This window comes from Balaenoptera physalus, assembly GCF_965194825.1.
Source record: "Balaenoptera physalus genome assembly, chromosome: 15".
NCBI classification, from domain to species: domain Eukaryota; kingdom Metazoa; phylum Chordata; class Mammalia; order Artiodactyla; family Balaenopteridae; genus Balaenoptera; species Balaenoptera physalus.
In genome coordinates, this window is record NC_138894.1 from 74537068 (window position 1) to 74560884 (window position 23817).

Consider the following 23817-nt stretch of genomic DNA (forward strand, 5'->3'; position numbering starts at 1 on the left):
GGCTACGGTGAGGGGAAAGCAAATATGGGTTTATCGTTAGGAGGTAGATGGACGCAAGAGTGGTTCTTGTCAATTAAAGGGAGCAGTTTCATCCCTTTACTTTTCAGTCTTCAGACCTGTAACAACTGATAACATCTTAATTTGATTTTACCCTTAAGGTCAGGGGAAGATTGCCTGGGAAATTGATGCTTCAGTTGAGGCCCTAAAGTGCTTGAGTAGAGTTAACTAGTTAAAGAGAGTGGGATGGGACGGGAGGCCAGAGAGGGCAGGGGTCTATTCAGGCACAAGCCTGTCTCAGTCCAGAGCACCTGCTCCTTATTTGCCACCAAGAAAGGTGAGGTGTTACTGAGGACCCCTGCTGTACGGACCAACCAGCGATTCTACAGTCCCACTCAGAACCTCCTGGAGATGGTGCTGATTATCCTGGAAAACACGGACATTGAATTACGTACAGCAGAAAGACTGATCAGATCACAGACACCTGCAGCATTCTCCTAACTGAGGACAAGACTTCCTCCAAGCCAACCAAGGACGTCACCTAGAACTGGCGCCTAGAATGGCTTCATCCCATTGGCGGGACTACCCTGTGCTGTTAGTCATCTCCCTGTCTTTTATCTGGTGCTCAACCTGTTAGCCAACCTTCCTGTAGGGAGGGAGCCTGGAATCCAGACACCAGGTGCTAGCCCTTCCCTTTGGTGTATGGCTGTGTGTTTGAGCTATGAGGGGTCTAATCGCCTGTGTTTCCTTCTCAGCACATCCTCCATCAGACTGCCAGGCCTCTGACAAATTTCACCCTAAGCATGCTTCCCCTGGATCAGCCAAGGCCCTATCTCAAGGGGCAGGCATCAGGCCTGGTATTGGTTTCCATGGAAACAGTGCTAGCTGAGCTTGAGGCCTTGGAGGGGCCTGACATAACATATACCTGACTACAGGTGTATGTTTCTAGGTGGCCTTCCTAGTTGACCTGAAAGGAGAGACAGTGAAGAGGTTAGGAGACCCTCTCTGTCTTCCCTCCCCATCCCACTCTCTTTAACTAGTTAACTCTACTCATCTACTTTAGAGCCTTAGCTCAAGCATCAGTTTCTCAGGAAGTCCTCCCCTGGCCTTAAGGATGAGTCAAGTCTCTCTTCTGTACATTCTCATAGGGCCATTTATCTCTCCCTTTTTTTTTTTTTTTATAAGTTTACTTATTTTTGGCTGCATTGAGTCTTCATTGCTGCGCATGGGCTTTTTCTAGTTGCAGCAAGTGGGCCCTACTCTTCGTTGCGGTCGTGGGCTTCTCATTGCGGTGGCTTCTCTTGTTGTGGAGCACGGGCTCTAGCTGCCGGCTCCAGTAGTTGTGGCACGTGGGCTCAGTAGTTGTGGCATGTGGGCTCAGTAGTTGTGGCTCGTGAGCTCTAGAGCACAGGCTCAGTAGTTGTGGCACACGGTCTTAGTTGCTCCGCGGCATGTGGGATCTTCCCAGACCAGGGCTTGAACCCATGTCCCCTGCATTGGCAGGCAGATTCTTAACCACTGTGCCACCAAGGAAGCCCCATTTATCTCTCCTTTATAACGCGCACCAACCCTGAGATGTTGCAAGGATTTGTGAGGTTGTTGGACTGCTGTCTGCTGCTGCCCCACCACACTCTAAGCTCCTCAACCTGTAAGCTTTAAGAGAGAGATGTTTAATTCTATTCACTAATACATCATAACTGTCAAGGGCAGAGCTTGGCACATAGGAGATGCTCAATAAATACTCATCAAATGAATTAATCTTAGCTCCATCCCTTTTGGCTCCAAAGCCTTGGGCAAGTTACTTAATCTCTCTGAGCCTTAGGTCTCATTAGAAATGGGGATAATAATCCCCCATTGAGAAAATTGTGAGATTGACATGGGACAATGGTTATAAAATACCCAGTATGGGGCCTGTATGCATAATTGGCACACATGAAGTATTGGCTTTTCCCTTACTTTCTTTTTCATCCCAGAGTATTGCACAGAGCAGTAGTTTAAAGGTTTAAGGAACAAAATATATGTCACTCTATTTCTTTCCCCTCCTTCTTTCTTTATTACCTTCTTCCATGGTTAGGCGAGGCACAGAATGAAGGGTCAGAAGATCAGTTTCTCGAGTTTTCACTAATGAGATGACTTTGGGTAAAGCACTGGCCCTTCCTGTGTTTCAGCTTCCTCGTATATATGATGGGAAGACATACATAAACGGTCTTTACAATCCTTCCCAACTCTCTCACCCTGGGTCTCCACATAGGAGTCAAGGGTAACATTGACCACTGCTGTTCACAGTGCAAGATGAACGGAAGCAAGAGGGAAATGCAGCACCAGAACAGGGAGAAGCAAATTAGGTTATTGGCTTATCTGTTTTAATTTAAGCTGAGTTTATTTTAGTAATACAGGTGAAGAATGTTTTAAAATGTATCATCATGACAATGCCCTTTGGTAACAGCACAAGGATTTCTAGTGTATCTTTCTTCAAAAGAGCCTGAGGGCTTTGTATATACTGTCTCATTAATTCTCAGAGCATCCCTAAAGTTGGATGGGAAAGCACGATGAGTTCAGTTTTAAAGGTAGAGAAACAATGCTTCAAAAATGTTAAGTAGCTAACCCAAGGTCTCACAGTAACATCTCTGTTCCCAGGAACCCAGGTCTCTAACACAGCAGCCTGTTGACCATTCTGCTTCCGGTTTCTAGAAATGTGTCCAGCCATGGGTGAGAGGTCTTTGTTCTGAGCAAAGTAGTATTTAAAGTGTGGTTTCCTGGAGGATAGACTCTTTTTTTTCTGGAATGAGAGGAGTGACAAGTAGATAAAGAAGGATTGAAAGGGCTGGAAGTTACTAGAAAGTATTCTGCCCCTCTCCATCTCCCCATCCCGAACGTCATTTCCCTGGACCAGCCAAGGCCCCATTTCAAGGCCAAGCATCAGACCTGGTGGTTGTCATGGAAACAGTGCTGGCTGAGCTTGAGGCCCTGGAGAGCCAGCTGCCTTGACTGAAGGTGTGTGTTTCTAGGTCACCTTCTTGGTTGACCTGAAAGGATTCTGTCGTCCTCAGTTAGGAGAATGCTTCAGGCATCTGCAATCTGATCGGTGTTTCTTCTGTATTTAACACACTGTCACTGTTCTCCAGGGCAATCAACATCATCTCAAAGAGGTCTGTGTTGAAGAGTGGCATTTCTGGTTGGTCCATATATCAGGGTCTTCAGTCGAATGTCTTATCATGATTCTCACTATGTGACCTTGGGTAGGGCAGTTGTGCTTTCTGAGTTTCAATCTTCTCATCTGTAAAAGGGGTTAACTAGTCGGACTATTGTAAGCATTATGAGAGTGAAAGGCTCTGAAAGGCATCAGTAAGTCATAAGCCACAGTGACTGTGTAAGTAGTTAGGATCCACTCCTCTACGCTGGAGGTCACGTCTTCTAGTGTAAGTGGGCCATGCCCTCCCCAGGGGTCACCCTTGTAACTGTCACTTCCTAACTAGAAATATCAGGTCAAGAGAAGACTAATTGTTTATGGATAGTTTGTAGTTTCTTGTCCAACTCAGCCAGAGACTACTGGGCCTGCTGGTGGGCAGTTGTCCCCACAGGCACTCCCTCACTTGGAAAGAGAAGGGTCCTTCATTGAGGGACTGGTTCCCTAGGCTGCCTGGGCTTTGTGTCGCTTGTGGTACATTAGTTATTTAGTGCCTGGTAAAGCTCTCTGAGATCACAAAATGAAAGGCCTGGTGGCAGTTCAAAGTCTTCCTTTTGATTATTATTCTAGTCAGTGTATTTTGGGGGGAGAAGATAGGCTCGAGATCACAGTGGAGTAAATTTCATAAAGAGAGTATGAACAAGCCCCAGAAACGGACCCAGAACACAGGGTCACGTTGCCCTGCTGATGGAAGCACTCCGGCCTGGGAGGAGTGCTTGTGTGTGTGTGTGTGTGTGTGTGTGTGTGTGTGTGAAGCATCAGGCTACCTGGAGAGTGATACCTTCTTTGTTGCGCTCTTGGCTTAGTACAAGTGCCAATTAGTCTTCCTCTACTACCGAAAGCCAGTGAGTCCACCCGGCCTAGGTAGGTAGGACCAGTGACCAAGCACACCTGGAGCAGGGATTCCAGGGCAAGAGGAGACATTGCAGGCTCACAGGCCAGTCAGGAGCTCTTTCTTGGGACACTGAGGTCATCTCTGGATAGGTCAAAATGTAGTGACTTGGGACACAAACTCTAAAGGGGCAGCATTGAATGTCATATTACCTTCATTGTCTGGCTTTGACCTTGAATTATGAGTCATTGATGGCCTACACAGACATGGTATCAGGGGTTACCTGGGGTCTATGCCCCTGATCTGGCCCTGACCCTGACCTTGGGAAGCATGTACTACATGAGACAGAACAACAGCCTCCATGAAAAGTTTTTGCTAATTTCTTCTAAATCTATGAGCTTGAGACTTGTGAATGAAATTAATAAACTATTATACTTCGTTGTCATAAACAACCAAGGTAGTTTGAACAGCCTGTTTGATAAATGGTCTAATGGCACCTTCCTAGGTGGCAATAAGCTGTAATGGTTAAGGAGGAGGAAGGCCCAGTCAAGTTTTGCTCTGGGCCACTCCAGATCCCAGCTCAACTGCTTTGATGGGGCTGCAGCTCAGGAAAGATGGGGAACCTTGGAGAAGGAAGGATTCGGTTTGGGCCTTTAAGAAAGGGTAGAATTTAGGAAAGCAGCAGGTCAAGAAGGATGTTCTAGGCAGAGATCAGCTTGGGCAAAAGATTGGAGACTTACGTGTAACAGAGACCATAGAATGTGAAAGGATTCTGAGTGGGAAATAAGGACGAAAAAGCAGGTAGTGGCCAAAGTGTGATGGCTTCAAATTTACACATTTTAGCCATTTCTGCAGCAGCCTCTTTGTGATTCCCTTTCTCGTTTGGGTCTAATATACCCTGCAGGTAACCAATCCCCAAGAGCTAGAACCATGCTGACAATTTCCTTTGTGTTGCATCAATATTCCTTAATGCCATGCCTTGGGAAGGAATGCCTGCTTTTATTGACTGACAGATGGGGTTCACCGCTGAATGAACTCAGTAGTTATACACAGGTCCTTTTGGGATCGGGGAGAGGCAAGGAACATGTGTTGAAATTGTGCCTTTCAATGGTACAAGAGAACATTATGAGAAATAATAATTTTTGCTTCAGGACTTGAGCTACCAAGAAAGAGCACAAACCTTCCTGGCAGGGGGGAGTGGGGTTTAGTGAAAGGTGAGGTGGAGTGGGGCCCTTTTAGTTCCCATTCAAATTCCGCCCTGACACTAATAGCTCCTCTCTGAATGAGCCAGCTGGAAGGAAATGTGAAAGCAAACTCCGCGAGAATTGACTATGTGAACTGGAGAAGAGCTTAGTGAACCGCTAGTTCAGCCCCCTCAATTTCCAGGCCTGGAGAACGTGTGGGGAGGTCTGTGTGTTTAGGACAAAGGACACATCTGCTAATTCTCCCTCGACTGTCTGAAAATCACATCTCTGTTTTTCAGACTAAATGAACTGCCTGTCACAACTCCAACATCACCGCTGACTAGTAGTCATGTAAATTCACTGAGAAGGTTTCTTTGGCTGCACAGGTGTGGGCTCAGCCCCGTGAATACTGAAACTGTTTCCCTGGGCTGCCAATCCCAGGCAGGAGGCCTCTCCTGTGCACCGGGCCTTGCTGTGCCCGCTCACTGCTGTTTGACATCTGGATGGCTATTTATTTGGTCACATTAAGCTTTGCTTCGTGTGACACAAAATCATTGTAAAAGAATGCATTATTAAGTGTGTTTTCAAATAAGGGGGAAAAACTAGCAGGCTGTCACTGATTGTTTTATTGTTGAGAGGAAAATAAATAAGTAAAATGTGTGCAAGGCAAGACAGGAGCTGTTCCAAGGAGCGTTTAGAAGAGAAGCATTTTTACATTTTGTTGATGGAGGTTTGTAAAACATGCTTGCTAGTGAACCCAGGGCATTCATGTAAATAACCATCACACACGCATAGCTCTTTATTATTTATGCCGATGCAACTATGATATATTCACTATATTATGTACATTGACTTTGAAATAAACAGACACACAGTGAGACATATAAAAATAAACACTGAAAGTAGAGACATTGCCAATTGGCTGAAATTGGGGTAGCAGAGATTGTGGACAGTTGGCAGAGTTAATAATTAACTAGTGAATAATAGAGAAGCAGCTCTTTTGGAGCACTTCTGATTTTTGGACATTTTATCCTAGATCCTCAGATAGGGAAGGAACCAAGACTCCCATTCATTTAGGATCCTGAAACAGAAATAGAAGCATAAAATTTCAAGAGTGGCATGACTGATATTTGAAGAGTACATCAAGTGTGCATTATTTCATGTGGCCCATACAAAACCCTGAGAATTGTTAAAGCATCCATTATTCTTGTTTTTATCATCATTTTCAGGACATTGAGGTTTCAGAGAGTATGTGATTAGCCTGAGTTAAACAGCTAATAAGTACCAGAGCTAATAATTTTCTCAAAGGCTCTGGTTTCATTATTTGACAAATATTTATTGAGTGCCTACTATGTGCCAGGCATGGGGACATAGCAGTGACTAATGCAGGAGAGACACAATAAACAGATGAATATAAATATAAGCAATAATAAATGCAGGTCAAGGTGATAGAGAGTGGTTAATGGGGTGTGCTATTTTCCTATAGGATGATCAGGAAGCTGTCTCTGAGGAGGTGACATTTGGGCAGAGACCTGGATGGAGAGAGGGAATGACCTTGTGCCTCTAGGGGAGAGGAGCTTTTTAGGCTGAGAGACCCACCAGTGCAAAGGCCCTGAGATGGGAGTGTGCTTGGTGAGTTTAAGAATAGCAAGGAGGCCTGTGGGGCTGGAGCTCCATGATCAAGGGAAAAATGTTTGGAAATGAAGTCAGAGAGCGAACCAGGGGCCAGATCATGTGGGGCCTTAAAGGGCTAGGCTATGGCAAGAAATGTGAATGCTATTTCAGGGCTGGAGTGTCAGTCTGACTGCTGCGTGGAGAGCACACTGAAGGTGAGCAATAGTAGAAGCAGGGAACCAGCTGGGAGCCTATAGCAGTTGTCAGGGTAAGAGGTGATGTGGGGAGAGAAGAGAGGGACAAAATGCAGGTAGAGCCATCAAGATTGGTTGATGAACTGATGTGCGGTGTGGGAAAAAGAAGTCAAGGATTCCTCCTTGGTTTTGGCCCAAGTAACCAGGAGAGTTTTGTCATCGCTATCTGAAATAGGGAACACCTGGGGTTTCAGTGGAGGGACATCAAGTTTTTATTTTTGCATGTGTTAAGTTTGTGATACTTACCCAGGAATAAAATGGAGATTTCGAACTGGCAGTTGGACATACATTCTGCTGTTCAGGGAAGAGGTTGGGCCTGGAGATATAAATTTAGTAGTATTAATATATAGATGATATTTAAAGCTTTGAAACTGGATGAGATCATTTTTGGGAGTGAGTTTAGATGGAGAAATGTCCCAAGTTACCCAACTTTTAACAACTGTCAAATAATAAAACAGAGATTCCCTCCCCCATCAAGTTCTTTAAAAAGAAAAAAAAAAGCTGAGCTTATTTACATGTCAGGCAAGAAATTCACTGAGTAGTTCTCTAAGGAATAAAAGTCAGAGTTTTTAAAGCCTTAGGAAGAGGGTTACATGGTGGTCATACTAATTCAGAATTGAAAATCAGCACTTTGCACAGGAGAGAATGAATTCATAAGTCTGAACATGCTTGGTTAAAACAAGTCCCTTGTTCATTGGTTAAGAGACTTTAGTGAAGTTCAGGAAGGGTCTGGTGTGCTGGGGTCACTTGAAATTCATGGTCATTGATCACTGTCAGCTGGTTAAAACCACTGCGATGAAATACAATATTCAGCCATGAAATCTCCTGGGTAGTTACTGCTGGGAAGTGGAGAATGTTCCTTTTGTACAGCCTGGAAAATGAGGAGGATCTAGCAAAGAAGAGTAGAGAGGACCTGCCACCGAACTAGGAGGCAAGAACTATGGCAACCAAGGACCATGTGGTCACTGAGATGTTAAGAATCCAAGAAGCAGGGAGGATTGGCGAGGTCCAATACTGCTGAGAGGTCTAGTAAGAGAAGGACCAAGACTCATTCATTGTGTATGCAACTTGGGGTCTTTGGTGACCTTGACCTGGAGTAGTGGAGACAATCCTGATTTAACTGAGTTTAAAAGAAAATGAGAGGGGATGGGCTTCCCTGGTGGCACAGTGGATAAGAATCTGCCTGCCAATGCCAGGGACACAGGTTTGATCCCTGGTCTGTGAAGATCCCACATGCCGCAGAGCAAATAATCCCATGCGCCACAACTACTGAGCCCGCACTCTAGAGCCTGTGAGCCACAACTACTGAGCCTGTGTGCCACAACTACTGAAGCCCACACGACTAGAGCCCGTGCTCCGCAACAAGAGCAGCCACCGCAATGAGAAGCACGCTCACCGCAACAAAGAGTAGCCCCCTCTCGCCGCAACTAGAGAAAGCCCGCGTGCAGCAACGAAGACCCAACGCAGCCAAAAATAAATAAATAAAATAAAAATTAAAAAAAAAACATTAAAAGAAAAGAGAAAATGAGAGGGGAAAACTAGAGACAGAAGCATAGGCAAATCTTTTTAAGGTATTTAGCTGTGAAGGAGAGCAAGTAATTGGATGATGGCTGAAGAAGAGTGTGAAGGTCAAGGAAGTTTTTTCTTTTCTTTTTTTAAGATGGTGTATGTTTGCTGCAGATGAGATTGACTTGGAAGAGGGCGGAAATTGTTGATGCAGGAGAAAGGGCAGACTATTGCAACAGCTGATTTCTTGGGAAGTGATGAGATTAGCACCGAAGTGAAGAGGCTACCACTGCTTAGGAGTGTAGACAGCATATCTGTTGCAACAGGACAGAAGGTAGCGTATATAGGTACTGATACCTGTAAGTTGGTAGATTTGATTCTCTTTTTTCAATGAAACAAGAAACAAGTTCACTAGCTGAGAAAGTAGAGGAATGGGGGTGGAGGATTGGAAGCTTGAAGGGTAAGAGAAACTTGGAAGGAGTGGGTCTAGAGAGAGGGAGGGTGAATTGAGCCCATTAGCGAATTCAGAAGGATTCCTGGGCAGTCCTGAGGGTCCTCTTGATGTTTGTTGTCATGATTTTAAAGTGAGACTTGTCAGCCTCTGGTGTACTCCTCCTCCCCTTTTGCTCCCCTCCTCTCCTACCACCACATTCAGCTGCTCAGGACAATTGTGAAGGACAAAAGAAGGAAGTGAGTTGCGGTTGTTTGCAAGGGAATTATTAGAGTGGAATTGTGATAGTGATGAACACTGGAATCTAAGCTGAGGATGCAAGGGGGGTGGTGCACAGTGGAAAAAGCTGTGTCAAGAGGTTGGGGGTTTCATTCTGCCTAGACACCCTGTGGTGCCTGGAAAAGGGCTCAGGATATCATCTCCATCTCCCTCACCCCAAAGGAAAAACATAAAACAATCTTATCTGTAACTAATCAGTAATGCCCTCTGTCCAGAGTACATTTCTTTACTTTTCTCTCAGGTGGTCTTGGCCATCACTTGGGCACCTGGAAGCTCTTGCTCCTACTTTCCCCTCTCCTTTCCTTTCTGCCTCTGTCCCCCAGATTCCAAGATACACTCTACTTGAGCCAGCGGGTCTTAATTCACACCTTCACCCCATAAGTCTGTGCTGGTGAGACCCATTTTACTCTGATCCTCACGTTCTCAGAGGGAAGCACCAAAGAGCCAAGTTTTTTTCTTGCTTAAATGGATTGCTTCTTATGGCATAGCTTTCCTCTATGCTGGAAACCCCCATTCCCACCAGGGCTGAGGATGGGGGGTAGGTAGTGAAGATGGAGTGTGAAGGGAGCAGAGAGCCTCTTCCCTGCACTTAAATGCAGTACTTTCTTCTTTCTATTCTAAATGTATGCATATTCTATTAACTTTAATTAGAACGCATTTCTGTGTCAGTGCTTCTGATTTGGGCAAACAACCTCATTCATGTAGACTGTGTCTTTCTCGGTCCTCACCTTCTCAGGTGAGGAGGCTCATCCTCTTGGCTGACCCCTCCATTAGCTCTCCCAGCCTGATCCAGCAAACCACTATCCACTTCCCTCTGAGGACCATGTGAACCCAACCTACCAGCAGAAATTCTGGGAGTTCCTGTACGGGCGGGATGAAAATGCTTGCTTTCTCTTCAGTATTTAACTTTGAAGGTGCCCAACTATTTATTGGCATTTTTGGATATAAAATGGTTTAAGCTTATGTCTTTAGGAATGACCCACAGTGATGCCCATGGCTCCTTGCTGGGCCATGACTCAGCCCTCAGAGCCCTTCCTTTTGAATGATTTCAGATATTTTTTCCCCCTGAATATATAACCTGGCCCTTATCCATATTAAAAGTCATCTGCCACTCTGTGCCCACTCACAGATTCATAAGTGCTTCCTGAAGTCTAGCCCCATCCACTTGGTGCTTCACATCCAGGAAGAAGTTAATATCATTCCCAAACTGTATGGCTAAGAAAAATGACATCATTCGGAAACAGGGAAATATTGCCTAGACTTGGTCTTCCTGTTGCTTCAAAATTACTTAAAATTTGAACTATGTTGATGACGCAGACATGGAGATGCCAATTTTTAATCACATGGGGGTTATTGCAAGGAGTTGGTTGTCAGAGGCTTCTCACACCCCTCACACTGTTGCCCCATTCTGGAGCATACTCTGATCTCTGACCTTAGCCATTGACCCGTGGGGATGCTGAAGGGCCCTGTAGAGAACTGAGAAGCACCATGCAGTAGTTTGTGGGGGTCCATGAAGGGTGGTGGAAGGAGCATGGGCTATAGCATCATGCCAGTCTGGTCTGTTGACTCTGGTCTCCTGCCTGCTGGCCATGTGGCCACAGTTAGGGCATCCAAGCTCTCTCAGCCTCAGTTTCCCTGGCTCAAAATAAGGCCCAATAATAGTATTGATACTTATTCACAAGGTTGTTTTAAGAAGTGAATGTAATCACACGCTTAAAGCACTTAGCACAATGGCTGGTCCATGTGTGCTCAATTAATATTATTAATTCTTTAAAAGTCTAATAAACTCAAGCCTGCTCCTAAGTAGACGTGTGTGGTCTTGGACCTCACTTCTCTCAGCCCCATTGCCAATCTATAAAACAGAGTTGATGTGAGGGTGAAATGAGATGGCTGCTCTCTGAAACTTACTAACATAATTTCTGACCCCTTTCAGTGCATTCCTCTAAGCCATTTTGGAGAAATGCTGCAAACGATGTATCTGGGTACTAACCAATTCAATTCTTATCTCTTTAGATCAGATGTGGGAGAAAAGTCAAAAACTCTTTTCTAGGTACTCAGAAGCCAGCACTTCCAACTCAAATCTTTGGAAGGCAGAAAGAAGAGTGTTTCTTTTAGGAAGGAGAACATAGAATGCCCATTCTGTTCTAGTGGCAGGAACAAGTGGGCTTTACCCAAAGGCAGCACCTGTAAATAAAACAGTGGAGCGGTCTGGAAACAAAAGTCTGCTGTGGCCACTCAGGGCAGTTATTTCCTTAAAGTGTGCGAAGAGGGATTGATACTAAAAGAGGGTTGAAGGAGGGTTGCGTGCTGGAGGTGATGTGGAAGAATCTACAAAGCAAATAGGCTAAAAAAATGCTACTGCTACTGTTGCTTCCTTTTATTCTTTCTCTTCTTCCTCCTCTTCCTCTTTGTGAAATCAGTCTAGGTGGTTTAACAATTACTGTTTGAGTAGCAAACCAGCCCACCCATGGTATAGCATGGCCTCCTGAGGCCAGGCAAAACTGGCTTCAGTTTCAGATTCCATCATTTGCCCCTCTGAGCCTCAGTTGTTGCATATGTGAAACAGGGATGGTAATGCTTATCTCAGAGGGTCACTGCGAAATTATGTGGGTTAAGAGCCCAGCATGGTGCCTCGCCCATGGAAGCTGCAGAAGAAATTCTAGTTCCCTTCCTTGCCTCCTCCCCACACTCAGTCTTGCTATGTGTCTATCTCCTAAACAGAACTGATTCTCAAACTGATTCTATTTTTTTAACAGAAAAAGCTTTGCCTGCCTTAAAACGTTAGCAAATAGTGATTGAGTTGGGGATTTCTGGGAAGAACTGCATAAGAGCATGCAGCCCGTGTTCATTTGATTTGTAGATATATTATAATTACTTTTCACCCCACAAAACCCACTTGAGGTACTGTTGAGCAAAGGAACAATGCTGCTTTTGCTCCTTTTCTCTCAACCCTTCTTTCTCTCATGCAAATCAGAAACATTAATCCTTTGTGGCTCCCTGGGCTCTTAGTTATGGGAAAACTCATCACCTAGCTTTTTTTTTTTTTTTCCTGAAAATAACACAATTGTCAAAACTCATAACTTCTGAGTGCAGTTTCAACACTCTCATTGATAAGGCAATAACCCAAGCAAACAACATTAGATGAAGTTACAAGTCGGAACATAAAGTAGAGTGGAGGCATTATTTAAATGAGATGAATTAAAGTTCTCTGTAAAGTTGCACAAATTCTTATAAGCAGAATAGACTTTGGATAGAGCTATTAGACCAAGCCATTAAGTAGCCTGGCTTCTAGTTCGTCTCCCAGAGATGTTTGGCATGGCCTAGGTCACAAGATTCAGACTTCTTCGATCTGGCTGCCCTTGGTAGAAAATGTGCAGTGTGGTACTGAGGTCAATTCAACCTACTCGTGACTCAGTCTTTTTTCCCCTCATTTTCCAACTGATGTCATGAAAGCCTTTTATGAATTTTCTTTTATAAGCAATATGAGTGACAGCTAAAAGACACATCCCAAGGGCAAAGATCAGTGTTCTCTTTGTCTTTTTAGGTTCCCGTCAGAGCTCCTTGGAGTCACCAACAAACGTGCCTTCTCTTCCTCCTGATTCTTTTGCCTGGAATCTGACCTGGATAATGAAAGATTCCTTCCCTTTCCTGTCTCATCGTAGCCGATATGGTAAGTATATTTTGATAGTTATTTGTGATGTACTGTCACCATCTCATAATTAAAGAAGCTGTGAGTTTCAGCTTGTGATGTATGGCTTGTCGGGGAGGAAGTCTTTCTCTACCCTTAGTCTCCATTGACACCCAACTTAAGACCATTCCCCCCAGGACTGGCTTCTCCAGACTGACAGCTGCCTTATGTATCCTGGAGGAAGCCAAGGGCTTTGTCGCTGCCATATCTCATCCCCCCAGCCTTTATGTGTGTGGTATTCCTGACATCCCCTTACCAGTCATTAGATGTAATGCTTATTTGAATTTTGACTGTAGCTTTCTAGATACAGGGTTCTAACCCATGAGTGTTTCTAATAGTGATCTCTTGAAGAGAGGATTGTTATTATGAGGGTCTTCTGGGGCCCCTCAAGTGATTTCCTTACGTTTAGGTACCTCCTTAAAAGTACCCAGACGTGTTCCTAGGTATTATTTCAGTTCATTTGATTCTGCAACAACCTCAGAGGTAAGGAGGCCAAGTCCCATTCCATTTTTACAGATGCAGAAATTGAGCATAATAAGATCATACAAAGTGGATTTTCTAACTACAAAAGCAGAATTCTTCCCTTCACTTTTTCTCCTAGGGAGCTACCTACGCAGACTGCTAGGGTGAGGCCATATTTACATGGTGTAGCATTCCTCATCCTCCATGTTCATCCTAATAGCTCACAGGAGCTGGGCCTCTGCAGAGGAAAGGGCAGGTTTGGAGGAGAGCTGATGTATTTCAACTTGGACATTTTTTTCTTCTCTTGAACTCCTCTAGGGTGAACCCCATGAGGGCAGGCACAAATCTGTGTTTGCTCCCCACTTTATCCCATCACATAGAAGAAACTCATAGAGGCTTGTGCATGATAAATGAATGCAGAGGCCTTCAGGGATGGAACTTACTCATCAGGCCTGATTCAACTAAGTAGTTATGAACCTGGTATACACTGAGTTCTAGATTCCCTTCTGGGCATATTTACCTATTCCTGCCACTCAGTCTCTGCCCCTGGGCCTGAGCTTTTTAAAGTGCACCTAACAGACCTTCCACCTGCTAGTGTCCCTCCTTCGTAGAGCAGTGAGTCTTGGTTCATATTAATTGTACCTTCATTTCAAACTTTAAAAAATAAATGCATGAAAAACCCTAGGGCAGTTTAGAATTGTACTCTGCTGGGATGTTTCCTGCTATACTGCTAAGCCTCCCCGGTTGCAGGGGAAGATCAGTAGCTGTCAGGAGATTCCAGATAAGAATTACTGCTTGATTTTATTTAAGTCAGACACTGAGTATCATCTTAGGATAAGGGCAGGTGTTTATAAATAATTGAAATCTGGTCCTTTATACTGTTATTGCTTTGTAAAACCAGATTTGTGATAGAACCAGTCTTTGGATAACGTTGTTTGAATTTGCTCTCAAAGTCATTCAGCATCTCCACAACTTCTATAAAATGCAGAATGTCCAAAACAGGCCAGTCTGCCTCCTGCATGACACAGAGGACATTGCATTTGTTCTCTCTGAAACATCTAGAAAGAGATTTCAGGTTGAAAGGAGAAAACCACCGGAGCTTATTTAAACCGCTACATGCCCACTGCTTGGCTCTGATACACCTGCTTCCTCTCCCTGGGCCTCACCTATCTCATGTATAAAATGAGGGTGGGGTGGCATGCTCCTTGGGCAAAAGAATAGATATGCAAGACTCCTAGGATTCCTTTCAAATGCTCCTTTTAGCCTAGAAGCCTCATGATTTCCCTTCTTGGCAGAGGAGGGAACCCAAACCATTGGTCAGGCCTTGCCGAAATGCTCAGTGAGGGTGCCAAAGTCAGCACCATCATTGCTACTGATTCACAGGGTGAGAATAGATGATTCTTGGTTGGTGGCTCCTTGTCTGGGTGCAGTGGTAATCTCAGAGCCTTTTCATCTCTTCCTATATTTAATTCAGCTGAGACTCATAAGGACCCACCTGTCCCCACCACCACCGGTGTGTGCCTGGTCCAGTGCCAAATGTTAGAGGTGATACAAACACAAACATAAGTGAGACTTGCTCCTGCTCTCTCAGAGCTTATTGTCCAGAGAAACAATCCTGTAGGGAGCTCAGCCCATTGCCACAAAGAGCACCTCTGGGGCACTGAGGTTGAAGGCTAGTCCTGAGACACACAGCAGAGCAGACTGAAGACTGAGACTCCTGTTCTCTTAAAGATGTTTGCGGGACTCAGCGCATATCTCTCTATGAACCAAAGAGGCCAGCAGGCTCACTGGTGATAAATCCACACCTTTCAACTGCCGCGAAAGACATTTTAAGAAATGTTAACAACTTCATTAATTTTAAGACCTCAAACTTTGGCAGAGAAATTTGACTGGAAAATTGCTGCCTGAAGGGATAGTTCTTCAGACAGTGAGAAGTAACCAAGACTCAGCAAGTTGATGCGGGCCCTGAGTGGTGGAGCTTGGTGCCTGGCTGGCTGTCTTCACCTGCGTTCTGGGGTGGAGGTGGGAGGGGACGTCTGGAGGGGGAGGTAGGAGAGGGCGGCAGGGTAGGCATCAACAACCCGACCACAGGCATCATGATAGACAGTGGCGGGCCATCCCTCTCAGGCAAGCTTGTCCAGTCCTGAATTGAGTATGGCTTTCTTTTCAAGGATGTTTTATGAGAAGAGACGAGGTGGAGAGAGGCTAATAAGATTTACTCACCCCAGTCTGTAATTATCTGCTTGAGGAAAAAGTTTGACCTACCTTTTTGAAGTCTTCCCATATTTCTTCTAATTTACGTTGGGGCCTTTTATGTTGTGTAAAATATATTTTCTTCAATGGCATTTGGTATCAGATTCCAGCTCTTTCTTTTCTTTTTTTTTTTTTTAAATATACTTATTTATTTATTTTTTGGCTGCATTGGGTCTCTGTTGCTGCGTGTGGGCTTTCTCTAGTTGCGGCGAGCCGGGGCTACTCTTTGTTGTGGTGCGCGGGCTTCTCACTGCAGTGGCTTCTCTTGTTGCGGACCACTGGCTCTAGGCGCGTGGGCTTCAGTAGTTGTGGCACATGGGCTCAGTAGTTGTGGCTCACGGGCTCTAGAGTGCAGGCTCAGTAACTGTGGCGCACGGACTTACTTGCTCCGCGGCATGTAGGATCTTCCTGGACCAGGGCTCGAACCTGTGTCCCCTGCATTGGCAGGCAGATTCTTAACCACTGTGCCACCAGGGAAGCCCTCCAGCTCTTTCTTGTCTCTTGTCTTGAATGATGGGAGCCTGCTAATTGTGTCATCAACAAGCAGAGCTGCACATTCTTTCCCCAAGGCTTTGAAGAAGCTGGGGGGGACATCTAAAGAAAGAATTTTTTTCCTTTTATTATCTAGCTCTGATGCCTTAAGACTTATTTATAGGCTTGGCTAAAGGATTGGACCCCAACTCCCTACCCAGATAAAAACCTGTTTTATTTGGTAACTGCAGGTAGCTAAGAGATTGAGGCCACTGGGGGTTTTAATCACCTTGAGTTCTAGAGCCACAGAAGCAGATGATATCCTGCCCACCTTTAATTCATGTTTGCCTATTCTGGGTGTGTGAAGAATCAGATCACCTTTTAAAGCAGAATAACCAAAGTTTCTACCCAGATGAGGCAGAGAAAGAGGATTTTCATTTATTGAAAAAAAAAAGTTTGATGCTTTGCAAAACTCTTCCACGCCCCCCTTTCTCACTTCAGCTTGTCATAAAATTGTGGTGGGTGAAAATTATTTTATATCCCACTTTTATAGAAATGTAAATTGAGGGCTGAAGACATTTATTAACCGTGCTCCCAAGTTATGGAGCTGATGAGCATTAGAGAAGACTGAACCCAGATTTTCTGACTTCAAGTCTAGTGCTCTTTCTACCACATCAAAAAGTTAATTCAAAGATGAAGTCCCCACTCTATGGAGAGGGCTCTCATTTCCTGGACAACCTGGTGTTTGGACTGAATGACCAATTTGATATCCAAGATGTGGGCAGCTATAGGACCAAGGCTTGATGTCCCCAAATTGAGACTATCCCAGGTAGGCCAGGTAATTCACCTCTTTCTAGACATGGATGTAGGCCCCCCCAGGCACCATGGGCAGTCTTGCCTTCCCTACCATAAACTCTGGTCCCTGCTATGGGTTCAGTATACCCCTAGTGTCCATGAATGTGGCCTTATTTTAAAATAGGGTCTTTGTAGATGCAATTAAGTTGAGTCCATACTGGATTAGAGTGGGCCCTAATCCAATATAACTGATGTCCTTATAAGAAGAGAAAACAGAGATACAGACATGACACACAGGATGAACACCATGTAAAAATGGAGGCAGAGATTAGAATGATGCATCTTCAAGCCAAGGAATGCCAAGGATTGCCAGCAACCACCAAAAGCTAGGGAAAGGCATGGGACAGATTCTCTCCTAGAGCCATCAGAGCATGGTCCTGTTAACGTCTTGATTTCAGACTTCTGGCCTCCAAAACTGTGAGAGAATAAATTTCTGCTATTTGAAGCCACCTATTTTGTAGTGTTTTGTTGTGACAGCCCTAGTAAACTAATGTAATCCTTCATCCCTCCAGTCCTCCAATGTCCAGAACATTGAATCCTGGAAAAGAAAGATTCCTCCCAAAATCTCAGCATCAGGGCACAACAAAGCCAGTGTTGGACTTTAAGTAAAAGTTCTATTAAAACTTTGTCTGCTTTCAAGCCCATTGGGACCCATCCAATTTAGGGACTGGTGCTTTTGGAAACAAAGAAAGATTAGACTTTTTAATTACTTCCCCAGCTGCTGCTACCACCATCACCAGTCTTGTTAATGTATCAATTTCTTTGATTGAAAAGACTGGGTAAATTAAATGTCTCTCTCAAAAAAAAAAAAAAAAAAATCAACCTACCACAGAATCAAAAATGGAAAACAAATAGGTCCTCCAGCCCCCCGTGGGATTTGCTTCATAGCTCTGGCAGGAAGTCAGTTTGATCACATTTCTGAAATTACATATTTAATGTGGCTGGCCGTGATCTGCCATTCTGCCCTCAAAAGCCTGGTGTCAGTGAAAAGCAGCTCCACAAGGGAGCATCCCTCATGGACCATTGTCAGGGCTGAAAGCTTTCTTACCAATTCCTCTGCCCTGATTGGCCAGGCCTTTTTGTGTTCTCTTCCCAGCCCTGCTCCACTGAGCTGGGAAGTCAAGTTCATTCCTAGCCCGTGCCTCTGTATTTTTATTTACAACATGGTAAGCACAAGGCTCTGCACTTATTCACCTAAAAGGCTGAGTCCCAAAGGGGACAGCAGTGCCAGCCGTCATACAAGACCAAGAGCAGGGAACATCTGTTACCCTGAGGACCAGTGACCTGCTGGGAACCAATGAACTCAGTCTGTGGAAATCAAGTGAAAAGCAGTTGGCTTAGGTGTTTCAAGGAGATACTTGTTTAAAATGCTCCCCTTGATCACATTCCTTGCCTTTAAAATAAAGACATGTAGACCCACTCAATAAATACCAACAATTTATCTCTATGTTAATGGCAGGCTGAGTGAGGAGAAACGGAAAGGAAACAAGTCAGATTAAAAGATAATAAAAGAATGATTAACTGACACAAAAGCAAGAAAAACAAGTCAAAAGAGATCCATTTAAAATGACTGTCACAGACAGACAGGGAAAGGAATTGACAAAAGGGAAAGAGAGAGATGAATGGGGGAACAGAGACAGAGACAGACCAACAGATAGACAATGTGGAAAGGATCACTCAGGGTTGTGTGGTCTACTGGCCTTGTGTTCTTTCTCCTGTTAACATGGTCTCAGCTCTCACACCTGGGCAGGTGGCTCCCTAAAGCTTGCTCCAATCTTGAGCAACCTCCTCCTGAGGGTTGTTTCTGCATCCCTACCTATCTGCCTGCATCATTTCCCCCTTAGTGTCCCAGAGAATGGGATAATGGATATAAACATTCTTTGAGCACCAACTGTATGCCTGGCTCTGCTCTAGTCATGGCCATGACAAATACAAATAGTACAAGGAGCTCTTGAGGAAGAGGCAGACATGCCTGCTGTATGACAGGTGCAGTAACAGAGGCGTGGTCAAAGATCCCTGAAACACAGGGAGGGAAAGACAGTTCTGTGGAGGACTTAGGAAGGCAGATGTTCTGGAGATAGGGACTGCTGAGCTGGGCCTTGGACCCCAGGCACCACTGAGATCAGTGAGAAGGGCTTTCCAGGCAGAGGGAATGAATGTGCAAAGGGGTGTCCAGGAACTGGTCAAGCCCAGTGACACAGGGTAAAGATGGTCTGGGAGAGATGAGCCTGGAGAAACAGTTACTTCTGGGTGTACTAAGGGTTTAGATATGATCTTACATGTGAAGCATAGGTTGGAAAAGGAAGGGCAGGAGGGAACCTGGGAGAGATTCTGGCTATAAGGTGAGAATGACTTGGTTGCCCATGTGGGAGAGTCCAGCTTGAGTAATTGAGTAGATGGAGATTCCATTATCAGAGTAGGGAGGAGGAGAAACATTTGGCAAGGAGAGATGGTGACCACGACCTCTAGAGGGAGAGCAGAAGATGGTGAGATCTTTGTTGAACAAGTTACATTTGAAGTGCTTTCAGGACATGCAAGTGAAGAAGGCCAGTAGAGAGTTGTAAATCCATGTCTTGGCTTTGAGGAGAGAGGTGTGATAGAGAATTATTAGCATAGGCTATGGTTGAGGCTGTGATTGGAGGATGAAGACCCAGAAGGGATCCAGAAAGTTGCATTTAAGAAGTAAACAGAAGAAGAGGAGCATGACAAACAGTCAGAGATGAAGAAATAGGAAAGGTAGGAGGAGAACCAGAAGGTGGAATAGCCACAGAAACCAAAGGGGTAAAGAATTTTACATGTGGTAGTCACCAACAGTGTCGAAGCCACCCAAAGAACAAGGACTCCCTCTGGTAAATACCCTTTCTGTTTTACATACCTCCTCCTTCCCCCATGTTTCCTTCTTTCTCATTCCATTTTGTCCACAATTAATTTGTTTTTCCTTCCCTTGAACCTGTCTCCCTAGATTCTACCTGCTCTAGCTTGCAAGGCCCAGCTCAGTCCCTGCTTCTATCTCAGAGCTTTTCCTGAGTACCCACGCTACCCTGAGTCTCTTTCGCCTTGGAATTTTTCTCATGGAAAAAGTTGATGGAATTTTTTGTAACACTAATGTGGTATCATCCCCCTCTTGAAATCTGAGAACATTCTGACTGTTTCCTGAACATCCCAAATTCTCCAAGAATCCCACTGTGTGACACCAACTCCACAAAACCCTGGACTCCCCAGATGTTTCTTATGACTCAAATTACCTTCCTAGTTTGTATTTCATCCTTTTTATGGCCAAAGTGTAAACTAGGTCACATGATAAAGCAATCATTGATGAGTCTAATTTATCCAACCCAAGGTAGAGAAGATGATAAATGTCACTTTTATCTATCTATCTATCTAATCTACCATCTATCTATCTATCGTACATCCACTCATCCAATGGGTGTCTACAGTTTGCCAAGCTCTTTGCTCCTGCCCCTCATAGAGATTCTAGCCTAGTTCACTTTTATCATAGGCCTAAGATGGTCCTAAATGTCCCTCTGAATGGTGCTGCTTAAATACTTGTATGATTGTTTTGTATATATGTGCAATATCTCTGGGTCTGATGAACCATCAAACCTAATAGGAAGGTTTACTTGGGAAATAAGGCTTTTAAGCTTGTGGCATTTGTCAAGACTTCTAGAAATGTATGCCAAAATGGGGACATTTTACCGTATGTAAATTTAAAAATAAATGAACAATTAAACATTAAAATAAAATCCTTATTCATTCTTTAAAAAAAAAGAGATAGTCTGCCTGTTATATTTAGTAGAGCTTCTTTTTGAAAACCATATAGTGAGCATTCACACCCCACAGCTGGTGACCAAATTAACCCCAAATTAGAACAACCTGCAAGGTTGTAGACCTCACTTCCCATTTTTCTCACTGAGGAAGGTTATATAATGTCTTTCCAGAGCACTTTGCATGTCTGATGTCACACTTTTCTTCATATCTTAGTTATGTGTGGCCCTGAATCATCATGATTCCTAGACTGTAAGCTCTTAGAGGTCAAGTAATCTGCATCTTGTTTCCTTTGCATCCCCAGTACTTACGCCAGTATTTTGTACTTGGTTGGGTTCTTAATAAACATACACTAGATGAAATTGCAACATTTGCTGAAAAATCCAGGGGCAAACTAGGAGTATACTCGAGTCTCTCAATTCCCAATCTGGAGCTTTTCTGCCCCTGAGGATCTCTATTTTAGTAAAACGTATGGCTGTTCCCATAAACCCTCTTATTCCTAAAGTCATATTAATTGGTTTCAGGAAAAACATGTGTGTAAGGGGAGAACAGTTCCTGGCCTGGGCATATTTTCATTTAGAAGTCAAAAAGCTGTGACTTTAACTACTTTGGGTAGGTTTTTTTTTTTTTCCCCTCAATCTAAAAAAGTATATTTAGCAGACATGAGTGAGCTGGGAAATTTTTGTTTTGACAGCTTTGGGACATCTGAGATATTGTATACAGAGCATTTCTAACCAGTCTAGAAAGACATGTGTCCAAAACATATGCACGAAAATGACTGATCAAGAGTGAGAAAAATGAGAGGAAATCCTCTTAAAATGAATGTTTTGTCAAGAGCAATCTCAGGTGCAAAACTTCATGTCAGAAGAGCCCTCAGATTAACAAGACTTTAACCCGCCCATTTGAGTAGATGCCTAGAATAATTTGGTCTGTGAGAAATTCCTGGAGACTGTGAGCTGTCAGGGCCCACAGCAGTCTCGTCAAGCAGCCTCATCTTACAGCTGAGGAAACTAGGCACAGAGAGGTCAGTGATCTGCCCAGGGCTAGTGGCAGAGCTGAGATTCACACCCAGGCTGCCTGCTTGGCAGAGCCCCCATCTAACCCTCCACAGCAGACGTGTGGGTGATAGCTCATATTTCCTCAGTACTTGGGCTGCAGAGAATTTCCTCACATGTTACTTCTGAGCATTGCTTTACTCATATCATCACTTTAATTCCTTCGATCTCTCTCAGCCCAGCGGGTTCATGCTGCCCTAGGGTTACATCAGTGTAGGGTCCGTACCATCCCGGTGTGGGTAAAGTCACATCCAGTCTCAGTCTAGTTGCCTCACCATCACCTGGAGAGCTTCTTAAAAACAAGATTCTGGGGCCTGGGGACTGTAGGATTAGGTTTGGGAACCACAGGTCTTTCATTCACGTCCTAGTTGCCTATTTGAGTCTCCTCTGTGACATCCAAGCAAGACATGTCCCAGCCTCTGTTTGAACAGTGGGGAAGAAACTCAAGTTGGGATTGAGTTGTGGAATTCATTCCCAGCTCTGATTCTTATGAGTATTATTACCTTCATTGACTCAAGCCACTCTCTTTGATTCTCTTTGTCATCTGAAAAATGGGAATGGTCATGATTCCTAATTGACGGCATTACTGTCAGGACTGACTATGAGGACAGAGTTCCATGTGCTGGAGCACAGGTGCTTCACTAATGCTCTCTGAAGAGGAATCAGACCCACTCCAGTGAGAAGCCAATAGCCTGCATTTTGGTGCCATGGCTCTATTGGCTAGAAAATATTTCCTTAACATTCTTTAAGTCCCTAACTTTGTCGTCTGGAACCTGAAAGCACTTTACCTTTAACCATGATACTATCTGAGCTGGAATTTAATGCTATGCAGTCCAGCTTCAAAATTCATACAACTACATAAAAATAAGCAATACTAGTTCCCCACCTCCCTGGAATAACCTCATTCCTTCCTCTGTTCTTAACAAACTTCCTAGCTAAACCTCTATCATCTGTCAAAATCCTTCTATCCTTCAAGATGTAGCCCAAAAGTTGCCTCCTCCCTGAGCCTGTGATCCTTCAGGCAGAAGGTCTCTCTTGTTCTGTGTCCTCCTGGCTTCACCAGGTCTGCTTACCGTGAGAGCCAGGTGTGAGTAAGTCCATCTCTCCCACTGGATTGGGAGTTTCTGAAGGTCACAGGGTTTGTGCTAAGGAAGCCTGTGTTTTGAGATTGGCATCGGGGAGGAACCTCATGTTCACCTCCAACACTCAGGAGATCCTCACCAGCAGAGACAGAAGAGTAAGTGGGGAGGACCGTCTTGCATGTTCTGAGGTCAAGGCTTCCCAGGACCATCAGCCTTTTCTGATTACTGGGGCTACCACACTACTCAGAGCTCTCCTCCAACCATCTGGTTTCAGGAATGATCCCATCTGGGTGGATGTCATGCTGAGCAGTGTACAAATTACCAAGGTTTTCACCATGCTCTCTGGAGCTGGCCTCATTCTGTTAGAGATGCCATGTTCTGCATAAATGCTTCCTGGAAACTGTAGGCAGAAAACTGGACTGGAAGTCCAGTCTGGCTTTTGGTCTTAGCTTTCTGCTTCTCCAGCCCCTAGGCCATGCCACTTCGGCCAAGTCATTTCACCTTCCTGAGCCTCAGTTTTCCCATCTGTAAAATGAGGAGGCTGGTAACTTCAGAAGTTTAATTATTTTCAATTTTCTGTTCTGCGATGAAGAGCCAAGTCCCATTTCTTCAATCTGTAATATTGTTATGGCCACAGATAAGAGAAATGAGAATTGAGCTTTCTGTGCCAGTCTCCTGCCATTGTGGGTATGCATGCGCACACATCCTCTTCTGAGATTGTCTTCCGGGTCTGCAGTTATATAATTAATTGATTGAAGGAGACTTGGCCCTTCTTCGCTGCAGCTTGATTATAAGTGAGCTAAACAGATGTCTTGAATTGGGCGATTGGTTCCCAGATGCATTGTAGGGGGCAAGCGGTGGGAAAGAATTGAATGATTTCAG

The 23817-nt window shown here is 44.4% G+C and overlaps 1 protein-coding gene across 1 annotated transcript in view; it reads left to right on the forward strand.

Moving 5' to 3' along the window:
• LOC309643919 (ALK tyrosine kinase receptor-like) overlaps positions 1–23817 on the forward strand; it is a gene marked incomplete at its 5' end in the record, with an annotated part of 406911 nt that overhangs the window by 192422 nt on the left and 190672 nt on the right. The window contains one exon of the mRNA XM_082427083.1: positions 12849–12974. Within this exon, the coding sequence (XP_082283209.1) occupies positions 12849–12974 (126 nt within the window). The remainder of the gene's footprint in view (positions 1–12848; positions 12975–23817) is intronic.